This window comes from Emys orbicularis, chromosome 7 (genome assembly GCF_028017835.1).
Source record: "Emys orbicularis isolate rEmyOrb1 chromosome 7, rEmyOrb1.hap1, whole genome shotgun sequence".
In the NCBI taxonomy this organism is placed as follows: Eukaryota; Metazoa; Chordata; order Testudines; family Emydidae; genus Emys; species Emys orbicularis.
In genome coordinates, this window is record NC_088689.1 from 126,525,416 (window position 1) to 126,542,368 (window position 16,953).

A 16,953-nucleotide genomic window follows, 5' to 3' on the forward strand; every position below is an offset into this window, starting at 1 on the left:
ATAAATTGGCGCCAGACTGGTTTAGCCTTTTAAAGTCACAGTATTCATGTGAATGCAGTGCTTTGTGTTCTCAAAGGGCTGGGCAAATGTTATCTGGTCAGTGCTAACAACACCTGCGAGGCAAGTAAGCAGGAATCATGGGCGTGATGCTCTGCTGCCCGCAGCAGACCCTGAGCACAGCACACAGCAGGAGGACCAACATGGAACCAGTTCTGACGTCTGGGTTCTCTGGCCCAGCGCAGGTGAGAACATCCTGGGGGCTGCTCCAACTTGTGCCAGCTGACAACAGTATCTAAAGGAGCGTGCGCCCCTGAACACTGCCACGCTTCCTCCCCATTTCCTGACACGCCCCCTGTGGTAGGGACTGTGAGACAAGTGGAATAGATGCTATTAATTCTCCATCTGTGCCCACTAGGGTCTCCCCCCACACTGAGGGCACCCCCAGAAGGGGAACTAGGGCCGGACTCTGTCCCTTTGTGTACAGGAGTCAGAATAGGTCAGAGAACCTCTTTCATTACCTCCATTTCCCAAACAAGGAAACCAGGCCACAGCACTGGTCAGCTGCACTTCTTGTGGACACTGGATAATTTTCCTAGTGTGGACAAGGCTGGGGAGGTTAAGTAACTTGTCCAAGGGCACTCAGTGAATCATTGTCATACACGGGATTAGACCACCTCCTAGGCCAGTGGTCATCCCCTAGAGTATGCGGCCTTTCTAATCATTTTTTCCACCCTGTGGTAGGAGAAGGTGTTCTGTCTTTTCTTAGGCTTCCAGCAAAATAGCATCCAAGAGTAATCCTGTATTTCATTTTGACTGTGGCGGACGGTCTCCGCTTCCAAAAAATCCCAGAGCCACAGGACAGCTCAATCCCCACTCTGAGAACGCCTCGGAACTCGGTTGTGTCTCAGCAGGACTGCTGATATTTGAAAATACACTGGCACACATTACATATTTCTTGTCAACGTTCTCTAAAAATTGCTTTTAGCATTGCTCTGTCTGCTTTACCTATGACCCTATAGACTTATACCTGAAAGTCCTATTGGTCCCTTTCCCCCTAAGGCTGGACAGTGAATAGGATGGCTTCAACAATTTCCAACTCACTTTTCCTGCTAAAGGGTACAATACCAATGACAAAACTACCCAGAATGAGACTTTATGGAACAGGACATTCAAAGGAGACTGCAACAGATGGCCTAGAGAATTAAAATGTTTTCCTCATTTAGTAGAAGCTAAATTACTGAAGGCTAATGACTAAGGATGTTCACCACCTTACTGTTCTTGGATTTTAATTATCTTAAAAAGCCTGGGAAAAGAGAACCCCTAATTTTCCATCTAAGAGTGTCATTACTCAGACAACTCCGAGTCTCTTTTGAAAGGTTTAAGCTGTCTTAGTTCTCCAGTGCATTCTTCGGGATTGGCTCATGAATAAAACAGAGCCGTAATTGCAGTGACGCAGCCAAAACACATATAATCAATGCTCATTATCCCATCAATTAACACACTAAAATTAAACAAGAGTTAGGGTTTAGTAATCTGCCATCAATTACAAAAAACAACAAAAACCAAAAAACCTTTCTCATGGCGAAGCAATAATTTGCTTTTTCCTCTCTAGGACCATAAAACAAAGCATCAAATGTTTTACAGCTTGGTTAATGTACAAGAAGTTAAGAACATTTGGTCTTAGAGTCCAGGGCAAAAATGTGGATGGAAACAGGAAACTTGAGGTGCGGATTTCAGCTGCAACAAGCATTGAGAGGTCTGGAAAGCAAAGGCAGCCCTCTGCATGCTAGCTTTTTGTAATGTGTAGATTTGACTATACATACTTCAAGGACCCTCATGTCTATTACCTTGGCTCCCCAATCCTCAGCATGTTCTGAACTCCAGCAGTGACAGACTTCCTTGTTGGGTGAGAAATGAGTTGAAACAGACATGGGCTACGTTATCTGGGTAGAAGGTATCACTAAGCATGTGCACCTTTTGAACAGGAGTCTTAGGGTGTAACTGACAGAGTAGCACAAAGGGTGAAATTCTCCCCCGTGCACAAGACCTCCTATGCAACACCTCAAAACAGGGTTGAAGTTGGGGTGGCCAACCCTCCAGGATTGTCCTGGAGTCTCCAGGAATTAAAGATGAATCTTTAATTGAAGATTAGGTCATGTGACAAAACCTCTAGGAATACGTCCAACCCAAAACTGGCAATCCTAGTTGAAGTGGGATATAAAGGGCTAGCCCCTGCCTGGAGGTGAATTTCACCCCAGATGTGCAACAGCAGACCCCCAGAACACAACTCCGATATGCACCACTTCTTGCTACTCATTCCCTGACCTGCATGGCTTCATGACAGGTTTTTTCATGACCTCTACTATATTTGCACATGCTAATGGACTGTTCCCATAGGCTGATCATGCATTGACATATGCTCCCAATGTACCCAGTGCAAACCATGCCACATGCAAACCAAAACAAAACAAAAAAGAAAAGCATGTAGTAACTCCTGTGATTCTCCCTCTACTTCTCCTCCTAACTCATCTTCCTCTGTCTCAGAGCAAGCAGGGCCCAAGTGTGCAGTGTCAAAACGCTGCTTTCTACTTCCACTGTACCCCAAACCCTAGACTGATTCACCCACTGAACTCTGTTTTACCCCATAATCACAGTCCCTCTCAAATTCAGGTAAAGTGTAGGGGGGAGGGGCGTGCACCCACCCACAGCTGCTGCCTCATTTGGCCTGGGAGGGCTGGCCTCGCAGTTAATGGAGGGTTTCTCCGCCACCTGACATAGGCCAGTCAACACCGCGCTGGCTTGCACGTGACCAAATTGGCCCTGTATCAATCTGACAATGGATGATGTGCCACCAACCTCTGAGCTCACCTTTCCCACCTATTTGGTCCATCTCTTCTACCATGCTGTCTCTAGAGGTAGCCAATGCTGGTCAGTTGAAAAATCTCTATCATGCAGCAACCGTGCCATGTTGTATTTGGGTGAAAAGTCCATTCCTGCATGCCGCAAGCAATCAATTCCTATTCTGCAGCATGAGATTTAATTACTCGTCGCTTGCAGAGAGTAGCTGCAAATGTTGGTAGGGCTCATGGCACTTTCCGCCTCTATTTAAAATTCAGCCAGAAATAGGTGACATTTTGTAAACACATAGTTGAAACACACAGATAAACAACCGAAAGAGGGCGACTCTGTGACCTGGGCATGAACTAACAGGTTTTTTTCCATCTATCATGTCTGTGATTCTGTGTTAAGGACATATATATGAAAACTTAAATAGTGAAGAGAAAACACAAATCTTTTTTAAATGATCAGATTTCACACTATTAAGCAACTTTCTGTTGGTGTAGAATTTTGTTTAGGCTTTAAACCCAGATATATATACATACACCCATAGGACAAGTAAGAATATATTTGTGTCCATATACACATTATTCTGTTTTACATATCTATCTTGATTTCTAGCTAGAATGTGCAAATCATTCATTATTATCGACTGGACAAGTTTTAGCAGATTTCACAATAAAGCACGCACAAACACATGACTGCATAAATTATTCATGCAATCATTTAAATTAATTGCAGCTGCAAAAGACCAGGCTATGAAGTTTCTTCTTGGCAGTCTCCCAAAGGTGTTTCCTTTTTTATACACTAAAGCATTCCGAAGCTTCACGTTGGTTTACATTTCTAATACAATATGTACCGTGTCATGAGATTACGGGGTTCTATGGCGATGAACTCAACAGTACCCATAAACATGCGTGGGCATGCCCAGGTTTGGGAGGGGTTATGTTAGGAGTAAAGACTAACAGCTTAGTAGATATCATTACAGCTACCACTAAAATGTAAAGCCCAAACAAGAATAATGGATTTGGCAGAGTTACTCTTTCCCTAATGCCTTCAGCCTTTCTAGCCCTGACATCTCTTCAATTAAACCATTGTTGTGTAGTGTTATGGTAGCAGAAATGCTGCTAAATTGCACCCAAGAAGGTAATAAATATATTAGGTTTTTTGGTAAGGGGAATTTCATTCTCATTGGGATCTTATCTTCATATGAACAAATGAATTCTATTAGTATGAATTATTAAAAAATGTATCATTGTAAAGAGTAGTTTGATTTTAATAAGAATTGTTGTGGCTATTTAAAATAATCTTCCTTCCTTTCACTACTAAAGTAAATACAAGGATATAACATTATTTTGCTTAGGTCATCTCTTGGGTTGACGCTTGTAAATACTTATTTACAGGTGCCAAAGTTGATGTCTCTTATATAAGTCCAAGTCTTCGTGAAGTTTGTGTAGTTTTCTAGATAGGGTGGCCAGATGGCCAGGTGTCCAGTTTTCGACCGAAACACCAGTTTGAAAAGGGACCCTGGAGGCTCCGGTCATCACTGCTGACCGGGCCATTAAAAGTCTGGTTGGCGTGGGGCTGTCAGGCTCCCTACCTGGCTCTGTGCAGCTCCCTGGAAATGGTGACATGTCCCTGTGTCTCCTAGGCAGAGGCATTGCCGGGGGGGGGCCCCGTGCTGCCCCCGCTCTGAGCGCCAGTTCCGCAGCTCTCATTGGGTGGGAACTCCCCCTCACATGCCAACCCCCTGCTCCAGCCCAGAGCCCCCTCCCACACCCTGAACCCCTCATTTCTGGCCCCACCCCGGAGTCTGCACCCCTAGCCGGAGCCCTCACTCCCTCCTGCACCCTAACTCCCTGTCCCAGCCCGGTGAAAATGAGCGAGTGAGTGAGGGTGGGGGAGAGCAAGCGACAGAGGGAGGTGGGATGGAGTGAGTGGGGGCGGGGCCTCGGAGCAGGGGCGGAGCAGGGGCAGGGCCTCAGGGAAGGGGTGGGGCAGGAGGTGAGGCAAGGGTGTTCGGTTTTGTGTGATTAGAAAGTTGGCAACCCTATTTCTTTAGCATTCTTTTTATACATTTACCAAACATTTGATCAACAGATTTTTTTTAATGGAATTTAAAAAAAAATTCTGGTGGAAACTGTTTTGATAAAACAAAATTCTCCTGCATGGTTTGCAACCCAAGTATTGCAGCCAAAGCATGCGAAGCTGAAAGTGATATTGACCAGAGCAGGTACACTTAATGTTTCTACTACTCTACACTTAGAAATACATTACATATCCTTAAAACTGGAAACCATTAGAAGTAGATCTTTAAGTGCACCCATTATATAAAAACTGCTCCACTTATCCCAATGGTCCAGTATATGTCTTTAATCCCTTCACCAGTGTGTACATCCACCTCTCCCCTTTGGTGAATGGAATCAGACCTGCTACATTATTTGTGAATTTTCTCATGTTCTGCTTACTAGCCTAAAAAGAGGACACAGTACCCAATTCTGCGAGCACTAATGGTGATTTGCCTTTAGCCCATGTGGTTGAGCCCTATGTTACTAGACCAAACAATCCAGAGGCCTGTCCCCAGTCTGCATACATGTAATTTAGATGATGACCATATGTACATAGTTACAGCTTGGCAGCAATTCACTGAAGTCTGTATCCACTGACTTTCTGGTTTCCCCTGGAATCAAGCACAGAACAACTGGAGTCTAAGCTTTGGTCCGATATAGTCTGAGCCCTGGCTATGGAGATCTGTTCTTGGCTGGAAGCTGAATCTGCTCTGGATTTTTAACATGCGTTCGATCAGCACATTCTAGTTAATTTCAAAGGGAATCTACGCATGTGGGATATTTTTACTGACATCAGTGAAATTCCCACGGCCATCAATGAAAGCTATTCAGCAGGAGGACGGACACCCTTTTAATAACCAGATCCTGCAAACACATACATACCTTACTTTGCACGAGAGTGGTCCTACTGAATTCAAGGGGACTATCACATCTATTTGTAGGCTGGGGACTGCATTTTATTTTTACAATATTGATGGATGCTATCGAGGTTTATTTACATTTTTATTGGGTCAGACAATTATTTAATGACACTAGACACTGAGATTCAAAAAGTTAAATCTTTATAATGGTTAAAACCCAAAGCATCAACCTCACATGTCAAAACATACATAGTAAATATCCTTAAATCAGACTCTGGGAAGTTCTCTAGCTGCCTTTTTCATACTTGGCCTATCCATAAATTTTGATGATCAATGGAAATATTTTTTCATTGGTTTGTGTGTGGGTAGGGTGAAACTGATGTTTACCAACATTTACTGATAGGGTCGGCTTGGAAGGACTCGACTGAGGCATTGCCCTTACATTGTTAAAGTGCTTGTATGACGGAGCATATTATAGAAATGCTGTTGGCATTGTATTATTTTCCCATCTAGGAAGCTGTTTACATGGAATGTTCGGAGAGGATTTCCGGTTGGACTGCTACGCAAAGGAAAGTCACTTCATTTTTTAAAACAAATAAATGAGCGTCCTGACAGAAGGAGGGCAAAGTTACCCTGGTATACGCAGGGTACAAAAATAATCACAGGACAATAATTTTCCAGTAAGGGGTTTATTTCTCACAAGACCGTTTTTGGCCTCTCCGCCCCTGTGTTCTGAGTTCCTCAGCCCAAACAAACCAGAGTGACAGCTCAGGAACATTTGCCTTTTCGCTGCAATTGCTCTTTTCTAGCTCATCGTTGAAGGCTTCATCCTGTTCCTACTGGCAAAACTCCCAGGGCAGGTCTACACTACCCGCCGGAGCGGCGGGTAACGACCGATCTATCAGGGGTCGATTTATTGCGACTAGTCTAAATACGACTTACGTCGACTTCAGCTACGCTAGTCTCGTAGCCTAAGTTGCGTATCTTAGGTCGATCCCGCCCCCCCTGTAGACCAGAGCCCAGAAACAGGGCCTGACTCCTTTCTTTGCAGGGCATTCGTTCACCTTAGCTACCACAGCCTGGATAATAATGATTGAAGTCTCACGACTTGATTAATGTAGTTGTGTGTAGTGGCCTAAGGAAGTGGTTTCTGAGTTGATTTTGGGAACAGCAAGTGCATTGTTGAAAGGTTTGCCATTTTCTTCCATCCATCATGAACAGACACATTATATATCTCCATTGCAATGATCACTCTTCCGCATAAACCATCTTCCCTTCTGATTGAAGCACACCCCTCCTGAAGTCAAGCAACTCAAACTTGGCAGTCAAATTCTGGTAGGATGGAGTCATGGTGAGCATGCGTCTCTCTTAGAAGTGACAAAGTCTGCTGTGGGCGGAAATACTCTTCTGATGCTCTTTGGTTCTCTTCTATAATCTGGTTAACTCCAGGTCTTCCACATTCGTTCCACGTTCCAGAAACAGAACTTTCAAGCTTATTCTCACTTCCCAAGCATAACAGTGCTCTAGTATTTACCTTTTCTGAAAGTATTCTGATGACCTTTGTGATGGGGACCACTTCGCCAAAGGGCAATAAAATGATTGCGCCACCTGAGACAATCGGTGGGGCTGTGCATTAGGAATCAGGCCTGTTTGGGACTGGGGGAGAATCACACAGTGTATCAGTTGAGCACCTTTGCCCCACACCATCCTCCCGGAATTCGCTCTTCAGAAATATGTATGTGCAGTTCTGAGAGTGGAATTTAGCTCTGTGGTCATTAATGATTCAAATATTAATGAATCTCACTGCAGAAGACAAAGCAGGTGAAATGTCATTTTGAAAAGCTATTAGAATCAGTCTCTGTCTGCGGGGAAAAGTCATTTCTCATTTCAAGTCCAGACACATTTCCGAATATGGCATATCACTTTGGACCAAATTCTGCTCCATAACCCATGGTTGTGGAGGGCTCTGACCTATGGAGCCGGTGTAGAATTCTAATGAATTCAGGCACCAAACTCCCTTAGACTCATTTGAAAATATCAGGTGTAAGGTGTAAATGCACACACCACTCTTGGGTACAATTATTCAGCTACATAATTCACCTGTTAAAATCCCACCCCCAAAGCATTTTATTAAAGGAAATTTTGGGGGAAAAACCCCTCTTTACTGGAAATACATCACCGAAGTGGTTCTTAGGCATGTGCCAGTAGCCATCAGAAGAGTGAATTCCTGTTAAAGAAAAAGACACACAAGGGTGAAAATGTAAATAAAGAAAATGGCAGCTAACGGCAATGACAAGTATTCCCCATACCACTAAAAGTGAATGTTGATGCACTGAAAACGTTACATTAGATGCCTAGTTCAGATAAGGAATGATGTGTCAAGCTGCTGTCGATATTAATATTGAAATGTAGTTTATTCCTGATGTTGGATGGATTCCAGAAGGAAAAAGCTACAGTGTTTCCTCGAAGGAAGGAATAAAATATATGTTAGGGGAACATACAAGTTAAGGAGCACATCGGTTCCAGAGAGAGAGTTTTGAATCAATCTGGTTTAAAAGAAGTAGACTGAAGGACTTAAAGGCTTATGACACAGTGGGCTGTAGAACCACTAGATAGGTGTACAATGAAAGGGAAATATTTGAGATAGGCATGAAACAGACTAAGATGACTATTATTATTTGGAGTGTTTTTCTAAATCTCTAATATTAACTGTGCTGCTCTAGATGTACTGCAGGTGGCAGAATGAAGAGAGATGCGATGAATGTTGCATGTACCGGCTGCTTTCATCAATACATCAGAGACTTTGCCAGGCATAAATAGATCTCAGCTTTAAACAACTCTTTTTAATTCATAGGATATGCAAATTGGAAATAATTAGGCTACTTGGGTCAAACGCTCACAAGATGAATGCATGCCACAGAACCTCAGCATCTCCTTGCGTATTGCTTGTTACCAAACCTTTATGATTTATCACAGGCCAACTCCGTGCCAAGCAGGAGACAAGATATAAACACTGATCTGCAGAGACTTATGGAAAGAAAGAAAATATCCAACCAGGCTTATGGGCTGCCCTGTGAATGCAACAGGAACAGTCGTCCTCCTGGTTTTTTTACTCCTCCGGGAAGTAAATTCCATGTCTCTGCCAGTTCTCACTATACTATGGGAGGGGGGTGGAGCCAAGGCTCTGCTCCCTCCTCCCTCCAGACTAACAGTGCTAGGGAGGGGAATGTTGCTGCTTGCACAACCTGCTGCCCCTGAAGCAGTGGTACAATGTACCCACCCACAGAATGTGTCCCTAAAGGGCAGCAAAAGGCCATTGGAGCCTTGTTCTCTCTTTGCTTAGCTTTACAGTTGGTGGACAATATGAATATTGGAGAATTTGCATGGGAAAGACAGGCCTTGTCCAGACAGGGATTTAAGCCACCCGGATTCAATGGAGTTACTGCGGATTTATACCCATCACAATGAAGAGCAAAAATCAGGCCTTATACATAGATCCCAAGGCCAGAAGGGACCATTGTGATCATCTAGACTGACCTCCTGTATAACGCAGACCAGAGAACTGCCCCAAGCAGGGCCAGCTCCAGGCACCAGCATTCCAAGCAGGAGCTTGGGGCGGCAATCTGCAAGGGGCGGCAGTCTGGGTGTTTTTGCCGCCCCAAACAGGGCGCCCAATTGCCGCCGCGGACGGCGGGGGCAGTCCATGTGCCATTAGGGCGGCACGCGCGTTGCCACGGCAGCGGCAATTCGACGGCAGCTTCTATGTTCAGCTGCCCGCGGCGGCAATTCGGCAGAAGTTGCACCCGAATTGCCGCCGCCGCGGAAACGCGTGTGCCGCCCTAACGGCACACGGACTGCCCCCGCCGTCTGCGGCGGCAATTCGGCGCGCTGCTTGGGGCAGCAAAAACAGTAGAGCCAGCCCTGGCCCCAAAGTCATTCCTAGAGCAGATCGTTTAGAAAAAAACATCCCATCTTGATTTAAGAATGGTCAGTGTTGGAGAATCCACCACGACCCTTGAGAAGCTGTTCCAGTTGTTAATTACTCTCACTGCCTTATTTCCAATCTGAATTGTCTAGCTTTACCTTCCAGCCGCTGGACTCTGCTAGATTGAAGAGCTCATTAGTAAATATTTGTTCCCCATGTAGATACTTACGAGGGGTGACTTGATCACAGTCTATATGTTAGCTCTTTACAACTCTTGAGCTGCACGTCCTGCTGCTCCAGTGTAAACCAGGCCTGCACTCGAAGTCTGTGCTGAAATCCTGGCATAGACAGAGCCCCAGAAACCCGCAATCTCTGGGTCTCTGCTCCCCATGCTCCAGGCCCCACAGCTCTCGCTGTCTATGAGGGCTGGAAATAGGGCCAGCCCAGGGTGAAGCAGGGGAGATGCCCATCGCTACCCAGATGGAGGGCTAACGCACCCTGGGGTTACTCTCTGCAGCTCTCATTTTGCTGGGATAACCTGCCGTTTAAGCGGATGTGTGGTGGGGGGAAGGGAGCAGCTCTGGAAGGCAGGGAGCTGGGCACGGCCGCACGGGGGCTCAGGGGCAAGTATTGAGACACACACGTGGCTTTGAGGAGTGCATGAGGCTTTAGGACACAATCACTGCCTGCTACCTGGGGGGAAGGGGATAAAAGCCTCCACAGATTGTATACCTAGTAATACAAACATGTCTAATCGCTAGGATAGCGGAGAAATGGGCTACAAAGAGAAACACACGGGAAGGATTATAAATGAGCAGGAAGGACTGCCCTGAACATCAAGGGACATATATGCTTCAAGGCTGACCTAGTTATTTAAGGTTTCAGAGTAGCAGCCATGTTAGTCTGTATCCGCAAAAAGAACAGGAGTACTTGTGGCACCTTAGAGACTAACAAATTTATTAGAGCATAAGCTTTCGTGGGCTACAGCCCACTTCTTCGGATGCATATAGAACGGAACATATATTGAGGAGATATATACACACATACAGAGAGCATGAACAGGTGCGAGTTGTCTGACCAACTCTGAGAGGCCAATTAAGTAAGAGAGAAAAAACTTTTGAAGTGATAATCAAGATAGCCCAGTACAGACAGTTTGATAAGAAGTGAGAATACTTACAAGGGGAGATAGATTCAATTTGTTTGTAATGGCTCATCCATTCCCAATCCTTATTCAATCCTGAGTTGACTGTATCTAGTTTGCATATCAATTCCAGCTCAGCAGTCTCTCGTTGGAGTCTGTTTTTGAAGCTTTTCTGTTGTAAAATAGCCACTCGCAGGTCTGTCATTGAATGACCAGACAGGTTAAAGTGTTCTCCCACTGGTTTTTGAGTATTATGATTCCTGATGTCAGATTTGTGTCCATTAATTCTTTTGCGTAGAGACTGTCTGGTTTGGCCAATGTACATGGCAGAGGGGCATTGGCATTGGCATTAACTAACTAGCAGATCCACCCACTAATAACGCAGTGGGAAAGAAAGCCGTCTGCCAGCAGCAGGCACAGAGGACTTTGGAGAGGAAGCTGGAGTTTACAGAGCCCTTTATTTGCCTTACGTCAGGAAACACCAAACTCAGTACTTTTTCTCCTGATGCTCCCCTGTGATGTAATCAGCCCTGTACCGTGACTTTAACATAAAGGGAACATTCCTGCATATTCTCCAGCTTTTACATATACAAACGCATGCATGGATTTTTGTTTTCATTTTTGCAGTTGCTATGTTATCTTCATCAGCGAAGTTAGAGAGGGAAAAAAACTTATTGGACCTTCCAACCCACATACCTGTCCGTGAAACTATAGTCCCCAGGCAGAGGCTGTATCAGATACCAATCAGCTCATTACTGCTAAACACTACTAAAGAGCCTGTATATCCTACTCCTTCCTTGAATATATTACTGTATACGTTCTTTTTTGAGCATGGGTATGTTGCTTGGTTCTATTACTAAGTCATTCCCTCAGTTCTGTTTTTCAGATGAAAATGTTTGCTTAAACTTGAAACTTAATAATGTAATAATTATGCCTAGCTCTTACATAGCACTTTCATCTACAGATCTCAAAGCATGTTACAGAGGTCAGTATTATCCCTATTTTACAGATGGCAAACTGAGGCACCGAGAGGGAAAGTGCCTTTCTCAAGGCCACCTCTCAGACTAGGCGCATATCCCCCCCCTTAGTCGTCTCTTTTCCAAGCTGAAAGTCCCAGTTTTATTAATCTCTCCTTATACGGAAGCCGTTCCATACCCCATATCATTTTTGTTGCCCTTTTCTGAACCTTTTCCAATTCCAATATATCTTTTTTGAGATGGGGCAACAACATCTGCACACAGTATTCAATATGTGGGCATACCATGGATTTATAGAGTGGCAATATGGTATTTTCTGTCTTATTATCTATCCCTTTCTTAATGATTCCCAACGTTCTGTTCACTTTTTTGACTGCGGTTGCACATTGAGTGGATGTTTTCAGAGAACTCTCCATAATGACTCCAAGATCTTTCTTGAGTGGTAACAGCCAATTTAGACCCCATCATTTTACATGTATAGTTGGGATTATGTTTTCCAATGTGCATTACTTTGCATTTATCAACATTGAATTTCATCTGCCATTTTGTTGCCCAGTCACTCAGTTTTGAGAGATCCTTTTGTAGCTCTTCGCAGTCTGCCTGGGTCTTAACTATCTTGAGCAATTTTGTATCATCTGTAAATTTTGCCACCTCACTGTTTACCCCTTTTTCCAGATCATTTATGAATATGTTGAATAGGACTGGGCCCAGTACATACCCCTGGGGGACACCACTACTTACCTCTCTTCATTCTGAAAACTGACCATTTATACCTACCCTTTGTTTCCTATCGTTTAACCAGTTACTGATCCAGGAGAGGACCTTCCCTCTTATCCCATGACAGCTTACTTTGCTTAAAAGCCTTTGGTGTGGGACCTTGTCAAAGGATTTCTGAAAATCTAAGTACAGTTAGTCCAAAACACGAGTTGATTATGTTATTCATTTAGACCCAAATCCTACACTGGGATTTGTGAATGCAGACCCTGACAGTGGTGTCAACTTGCAATTTTATCATGAGTCACGAAAGCCCCAGCTTCTGGCGTGCCGTGCTTATGGGAGAAACTCAGCTTGTATTTACAAAAGTAAGTTTCTAACCCTCATGGTTTTGGAGAAAAGCTTGAAAACATGATCTGAGTGCCCCCGAAAGGCTCAGAAAAGAGAAGGCAAATAGAAATAACCTCTCTCTCTCTCTCTCTCTCTCTCTATTTTAAGCCAAGCTCATGATTTTGGGATGCTGACCCATGATTTTGGGATGCTTGGAGCTGGCATCCTGGTGGAGTCCCATTGTGGCTCACAGGCTGCAAGGGTGCCGGGTTGGGACCTGGTACTGTGGAGAAAAAAAAAGGCCAGGTAAAAGAAGAATGCTTTAAATTTAAGGCAGGTCAGGACAGAAAGTCACAAGTGCCTAGAGAAAGTCTCTCCCCCAGTTCAAGAAACCAGGAGGCACCAAACGAAAGGGGCAAAGCTGGAAGATAAGGATCCCCCTCCTGCTGCAGTTCTTTGTTTTGTTCTGGACAATTAAACAACACAGTACTGATGTATTAATACCTGGCGAGAGAGAGACAAACACACAGAAATTGGACTGTATACGTTAAAATTGGGTATTTTTATGTTGTGACACTGACTTACCAGAAATGAATCATGTCTCCAAATGTGTGTCTGTACAATCCTTGTAAAGATCTTGGAAAATACTCAAAATGAGAATTATAAGGTCAAAACATAGTTGTTAAAATATTATCAACTTTTTGGTTTAGCGCAGGCTTATTTTACACGGTTATAATATCACCATACTCTTCAAATGTACATTGTATGCAATAACTTTATTAGGGTCAAATAGATATCACAATATAGATCCATCCACTGAGTAGCCATAAATTGGTTACAACAATCATATAAGACTATGCTGTTTTATGCTAAGATGCTTTTAACATTACAGCTCATACAATATTATAGACGGATACACTTTTATTTAGAAATGCAGATGATCAGTTTCGATTATGATGCTGTGTTTCAGGCTTCAAACTGAGTAAGAAAAGAGAGTTTAAGGTGACCCTTTTGGCTACACAGAATCCCATGTACTGTAAGAAGCAAAGTCCAAATCCTCAGTGAAGCGATGCCAATTTACACCCGCTAGGAATTTGGCCTTTATATATTTTAAAATGATTTTTTTTAGGTTTTGCCAGCTTCCTAACATTTACTGATAGCACCAAAACCGTTATTCAAAACCAGCATTCACCATAATGATGGAACAGAACTGTCATTTACTGATTTTCAAATAGCATAGATGGAAATATTTCCATCCGGAAAAAAGGAATAATTACACTTTATAATGTTGACTAACAACAGTCTATGTCCTTGCCATGTTTTGTTAAATTACACATGTGACACGTGGCATATTTTTCATGTGGTTTTGGTTACTGATATCTGCACCTCTGTTATCCTAATTAAATAAATACCTTTGTAAACATATAACACAGTTACTTGGTCCTTAGATTTCACAGCTCACGTTAAAAGTTTCACAAAACATCAATAGAAATAGTGATTTATAGAATGAATACTTAGCTTAGTTAACGGGAATAAACATTGGTCAGGTACCGTTTATGCTACTGAATGCTCTTTCAAGGAAAACATTTTAGTTACAAAGCATTCAGAACTTGGGTAAGCCATATACCCAATTCTGCAAAATATATAAAATATACATACATTTTCTTAAACATACATTTAACAAAAAAAGTAGTGGCAGAAATTGAAAAATTCCATATACAGGGTCCAAAACATTCTGTTGGTGTGAAACTGCTTATCCATGCACTAAGTCACACGGGAATTGGTTAATAAAAATAATAATTAAAAATATCCTCTGGAAAAAATATACTAAAAACAAATGCTCTAAAGCGTCACAAACAGGCAGTCTTGAAAATTTGGGAACAATGTTACATGCATCATGATATACTGAGTAATCTTTAGAAATCAGAATAAAACACTTCTGTTTTTCACCAAAATGCAGAAGAAAAATTCCATTCTACTTCATTATGTTATGCATATTACATACTATAGACTTGAGGCTACAAAATGCTTCTACCATTTTAGTACACATACAAACTACCATAAAGTTATCTATACAATACATACAACAATACTTACTCCAGTTCACCACCTGTGATGAATACATCATCATCAGTTGTCTAGTGACAAAAATAACAAACTAGCCACCACCATCTGCTTCAATAGGTACCATTAGATCTTTGATTTACATTACATACTCTCATGGAGTATTAATTTATTTAAACTTTCTTTACAAATCTGGTGCCACTGAAACCTAGTGTTGTTACACTGTCTACATATAAGGGGTGTAAGAATGCAAACTCTGTGAATGCTAAATTTGATTGGCAAATGAGGTGGGCCCACTCTGACTATAGCTCTGTTGCTGGCCATATTCACCCACCTGGCCATAGTTAGCTTGTTGGTCAAAGCCTGCAGGTTGGTTATATCCTCCAGTTGGGCCATAGTTGTCTTGATTATAACCACCTTGGTTATAGCTGCTTGATTGTTTCTCCATGGTGTCTGGAGGGTGCCTCTGGCCTGAGGAATGCCACCCAGTCTCCTTAAAAACAAACCAAATATTTCCTGCCCAGAGAATAAAGTTCAAGAATCCAAAGACCTAAACAAGAATCAAAGCAATTCATCAGTACAAAGGCCTGATTTTTGTGGTCTAATATATATGTATGTTCAGCTTTATCCAATACATTTCTTTTAATGAAATGAGCCAAGGCTATTTAAAGCCAACCCTTCCCAAAAGGCTCAGGAAGCTACATGCTCAGCTGTGAAACAAGGGTTTGTGCCTAGCCCAAAATAGTCAGGGACAGCGGCTGCAAAGCCTAGCTTTTTGCCCAAGTAGCTAAACCAGTTGGGGTTTGAAGGGGATGGTTGTTTATAGGGGATGGGAGTTGGCAGAGAAAGCCTTGACTGTTTTGTTGTGTTGGCAGTGGAAGGTTTTGCTGTTGTCTTTGTAACATTAATTAGTGTTAGAGGCACTCACAATTTGCTGAAACTTAAACTTTTTCATGGGAACGGGCCAGTTTGACAACTTTCAATTCTTTTTTAATTTGTCAAAATGTTCCCCCCCCCGCCATTTTCTAAATGAACAGTTCTGCTTCTCGCTTTGAAATGACTTGGCTTAGAAATTCAGCGTAAAAACTAAAGTTAAAATTGAAACAAAATTTCAGTTGACCCAACCTGAATATGTTTGGATTATCTGTTCATAAACCTTTTTGAGATTTCAACTTTTCAGCTCGATGTGGAGTGAGAAAAAAATGTCGAAATCTTGAACATTTTTTGCCGGGTCAGGAAGAGTGTTTTCCTCCCAGCTCTACTTAAGACAAACACAGAGTGTTTATTTTTCAACACGTGCTGGTAGATTCCAGCTGAAAGCAAACAGAACCGTTGCTGCACCCAGGAAAGGCAGTGCGAGTGTGCACAATACTCATGCTGTTTTTTGTGGGTCTCATTCTGATGCTGCCGCTGCGACCCCCTTTGTTGGGCTGTGGTGTTCCACTGCAGAGCTCATTGCCGCTGAAGAAAATGCATTTGGAGGAGAAGGCAATATACAAGCAGAATACTGAATTATAGGTGGGGTGTATGGGAGGGTGCTCTTATGGACGGTCTGGCTTAGATCCTGCATGGATGAGGATGAGCATCCAGAGGGATAGTGTAGAGGGGTGGTTACCCCGCTCCTGCGCTGAAGGGCTTAAAACAGCCAGGTTGAGGGCTATGGCAGGGAAAAGCCAGGCTGATTGGGGAAGTAGCCACAGCTGGGCTATGCCCCAATCAGGCCCAGCTGGTCCCTATAAAAGGCTGTGAGCCAGAGGCCCAGAAGAAGTCTCTCTCTCTCTGCGTTCAGAGAGAGAAGGGCCTGGCTGCAGGGATACCTGCAGGGTACCTGAGTGGAGCAGGGCTGGGGAAAGGCAGAGGAGCTGGGGAGCTCCAGCCTGGAAAGCCCCAGGCTGCGGCCTAGCATTGGGCTAAAAGGTACTGGGGGTTTCAGAGGGCAGCCCAGGGGTAGGCCAAGGCAGCAGGGCCAAACCCTCCTTGCCAATGATGAGTAGGCTGATACAGCAGTCTGCTCCAGGGCGTGGGGCTAGACGAT

At 43.4% G+C, this 16,953-nt stretch overlaps 1 protein-coding gene across 1 annotated transcript in view; it reads right to left on the reverse strand.

Moving 5' to 3' along the window:
* Window positions 1–15,183: 15,183 nt before the first annotated feature.
* The window catches only part of SYNPR (synaptoporin), a 190,819-nt gene continuing 189,049 nt past the window's right edge, over window positions 15,184–16,953 (reverse strand). The window contains exon 6 of the mRNA XM_065408284.1: window positions 15,184–15,468. Within this exon, the coding sequence (XP_065264356.1) occupies window positions 15,184–15,468 (285 nt within the window). The remainder of the gene's footprint in view (window positions 15,469–16,953) is intronic.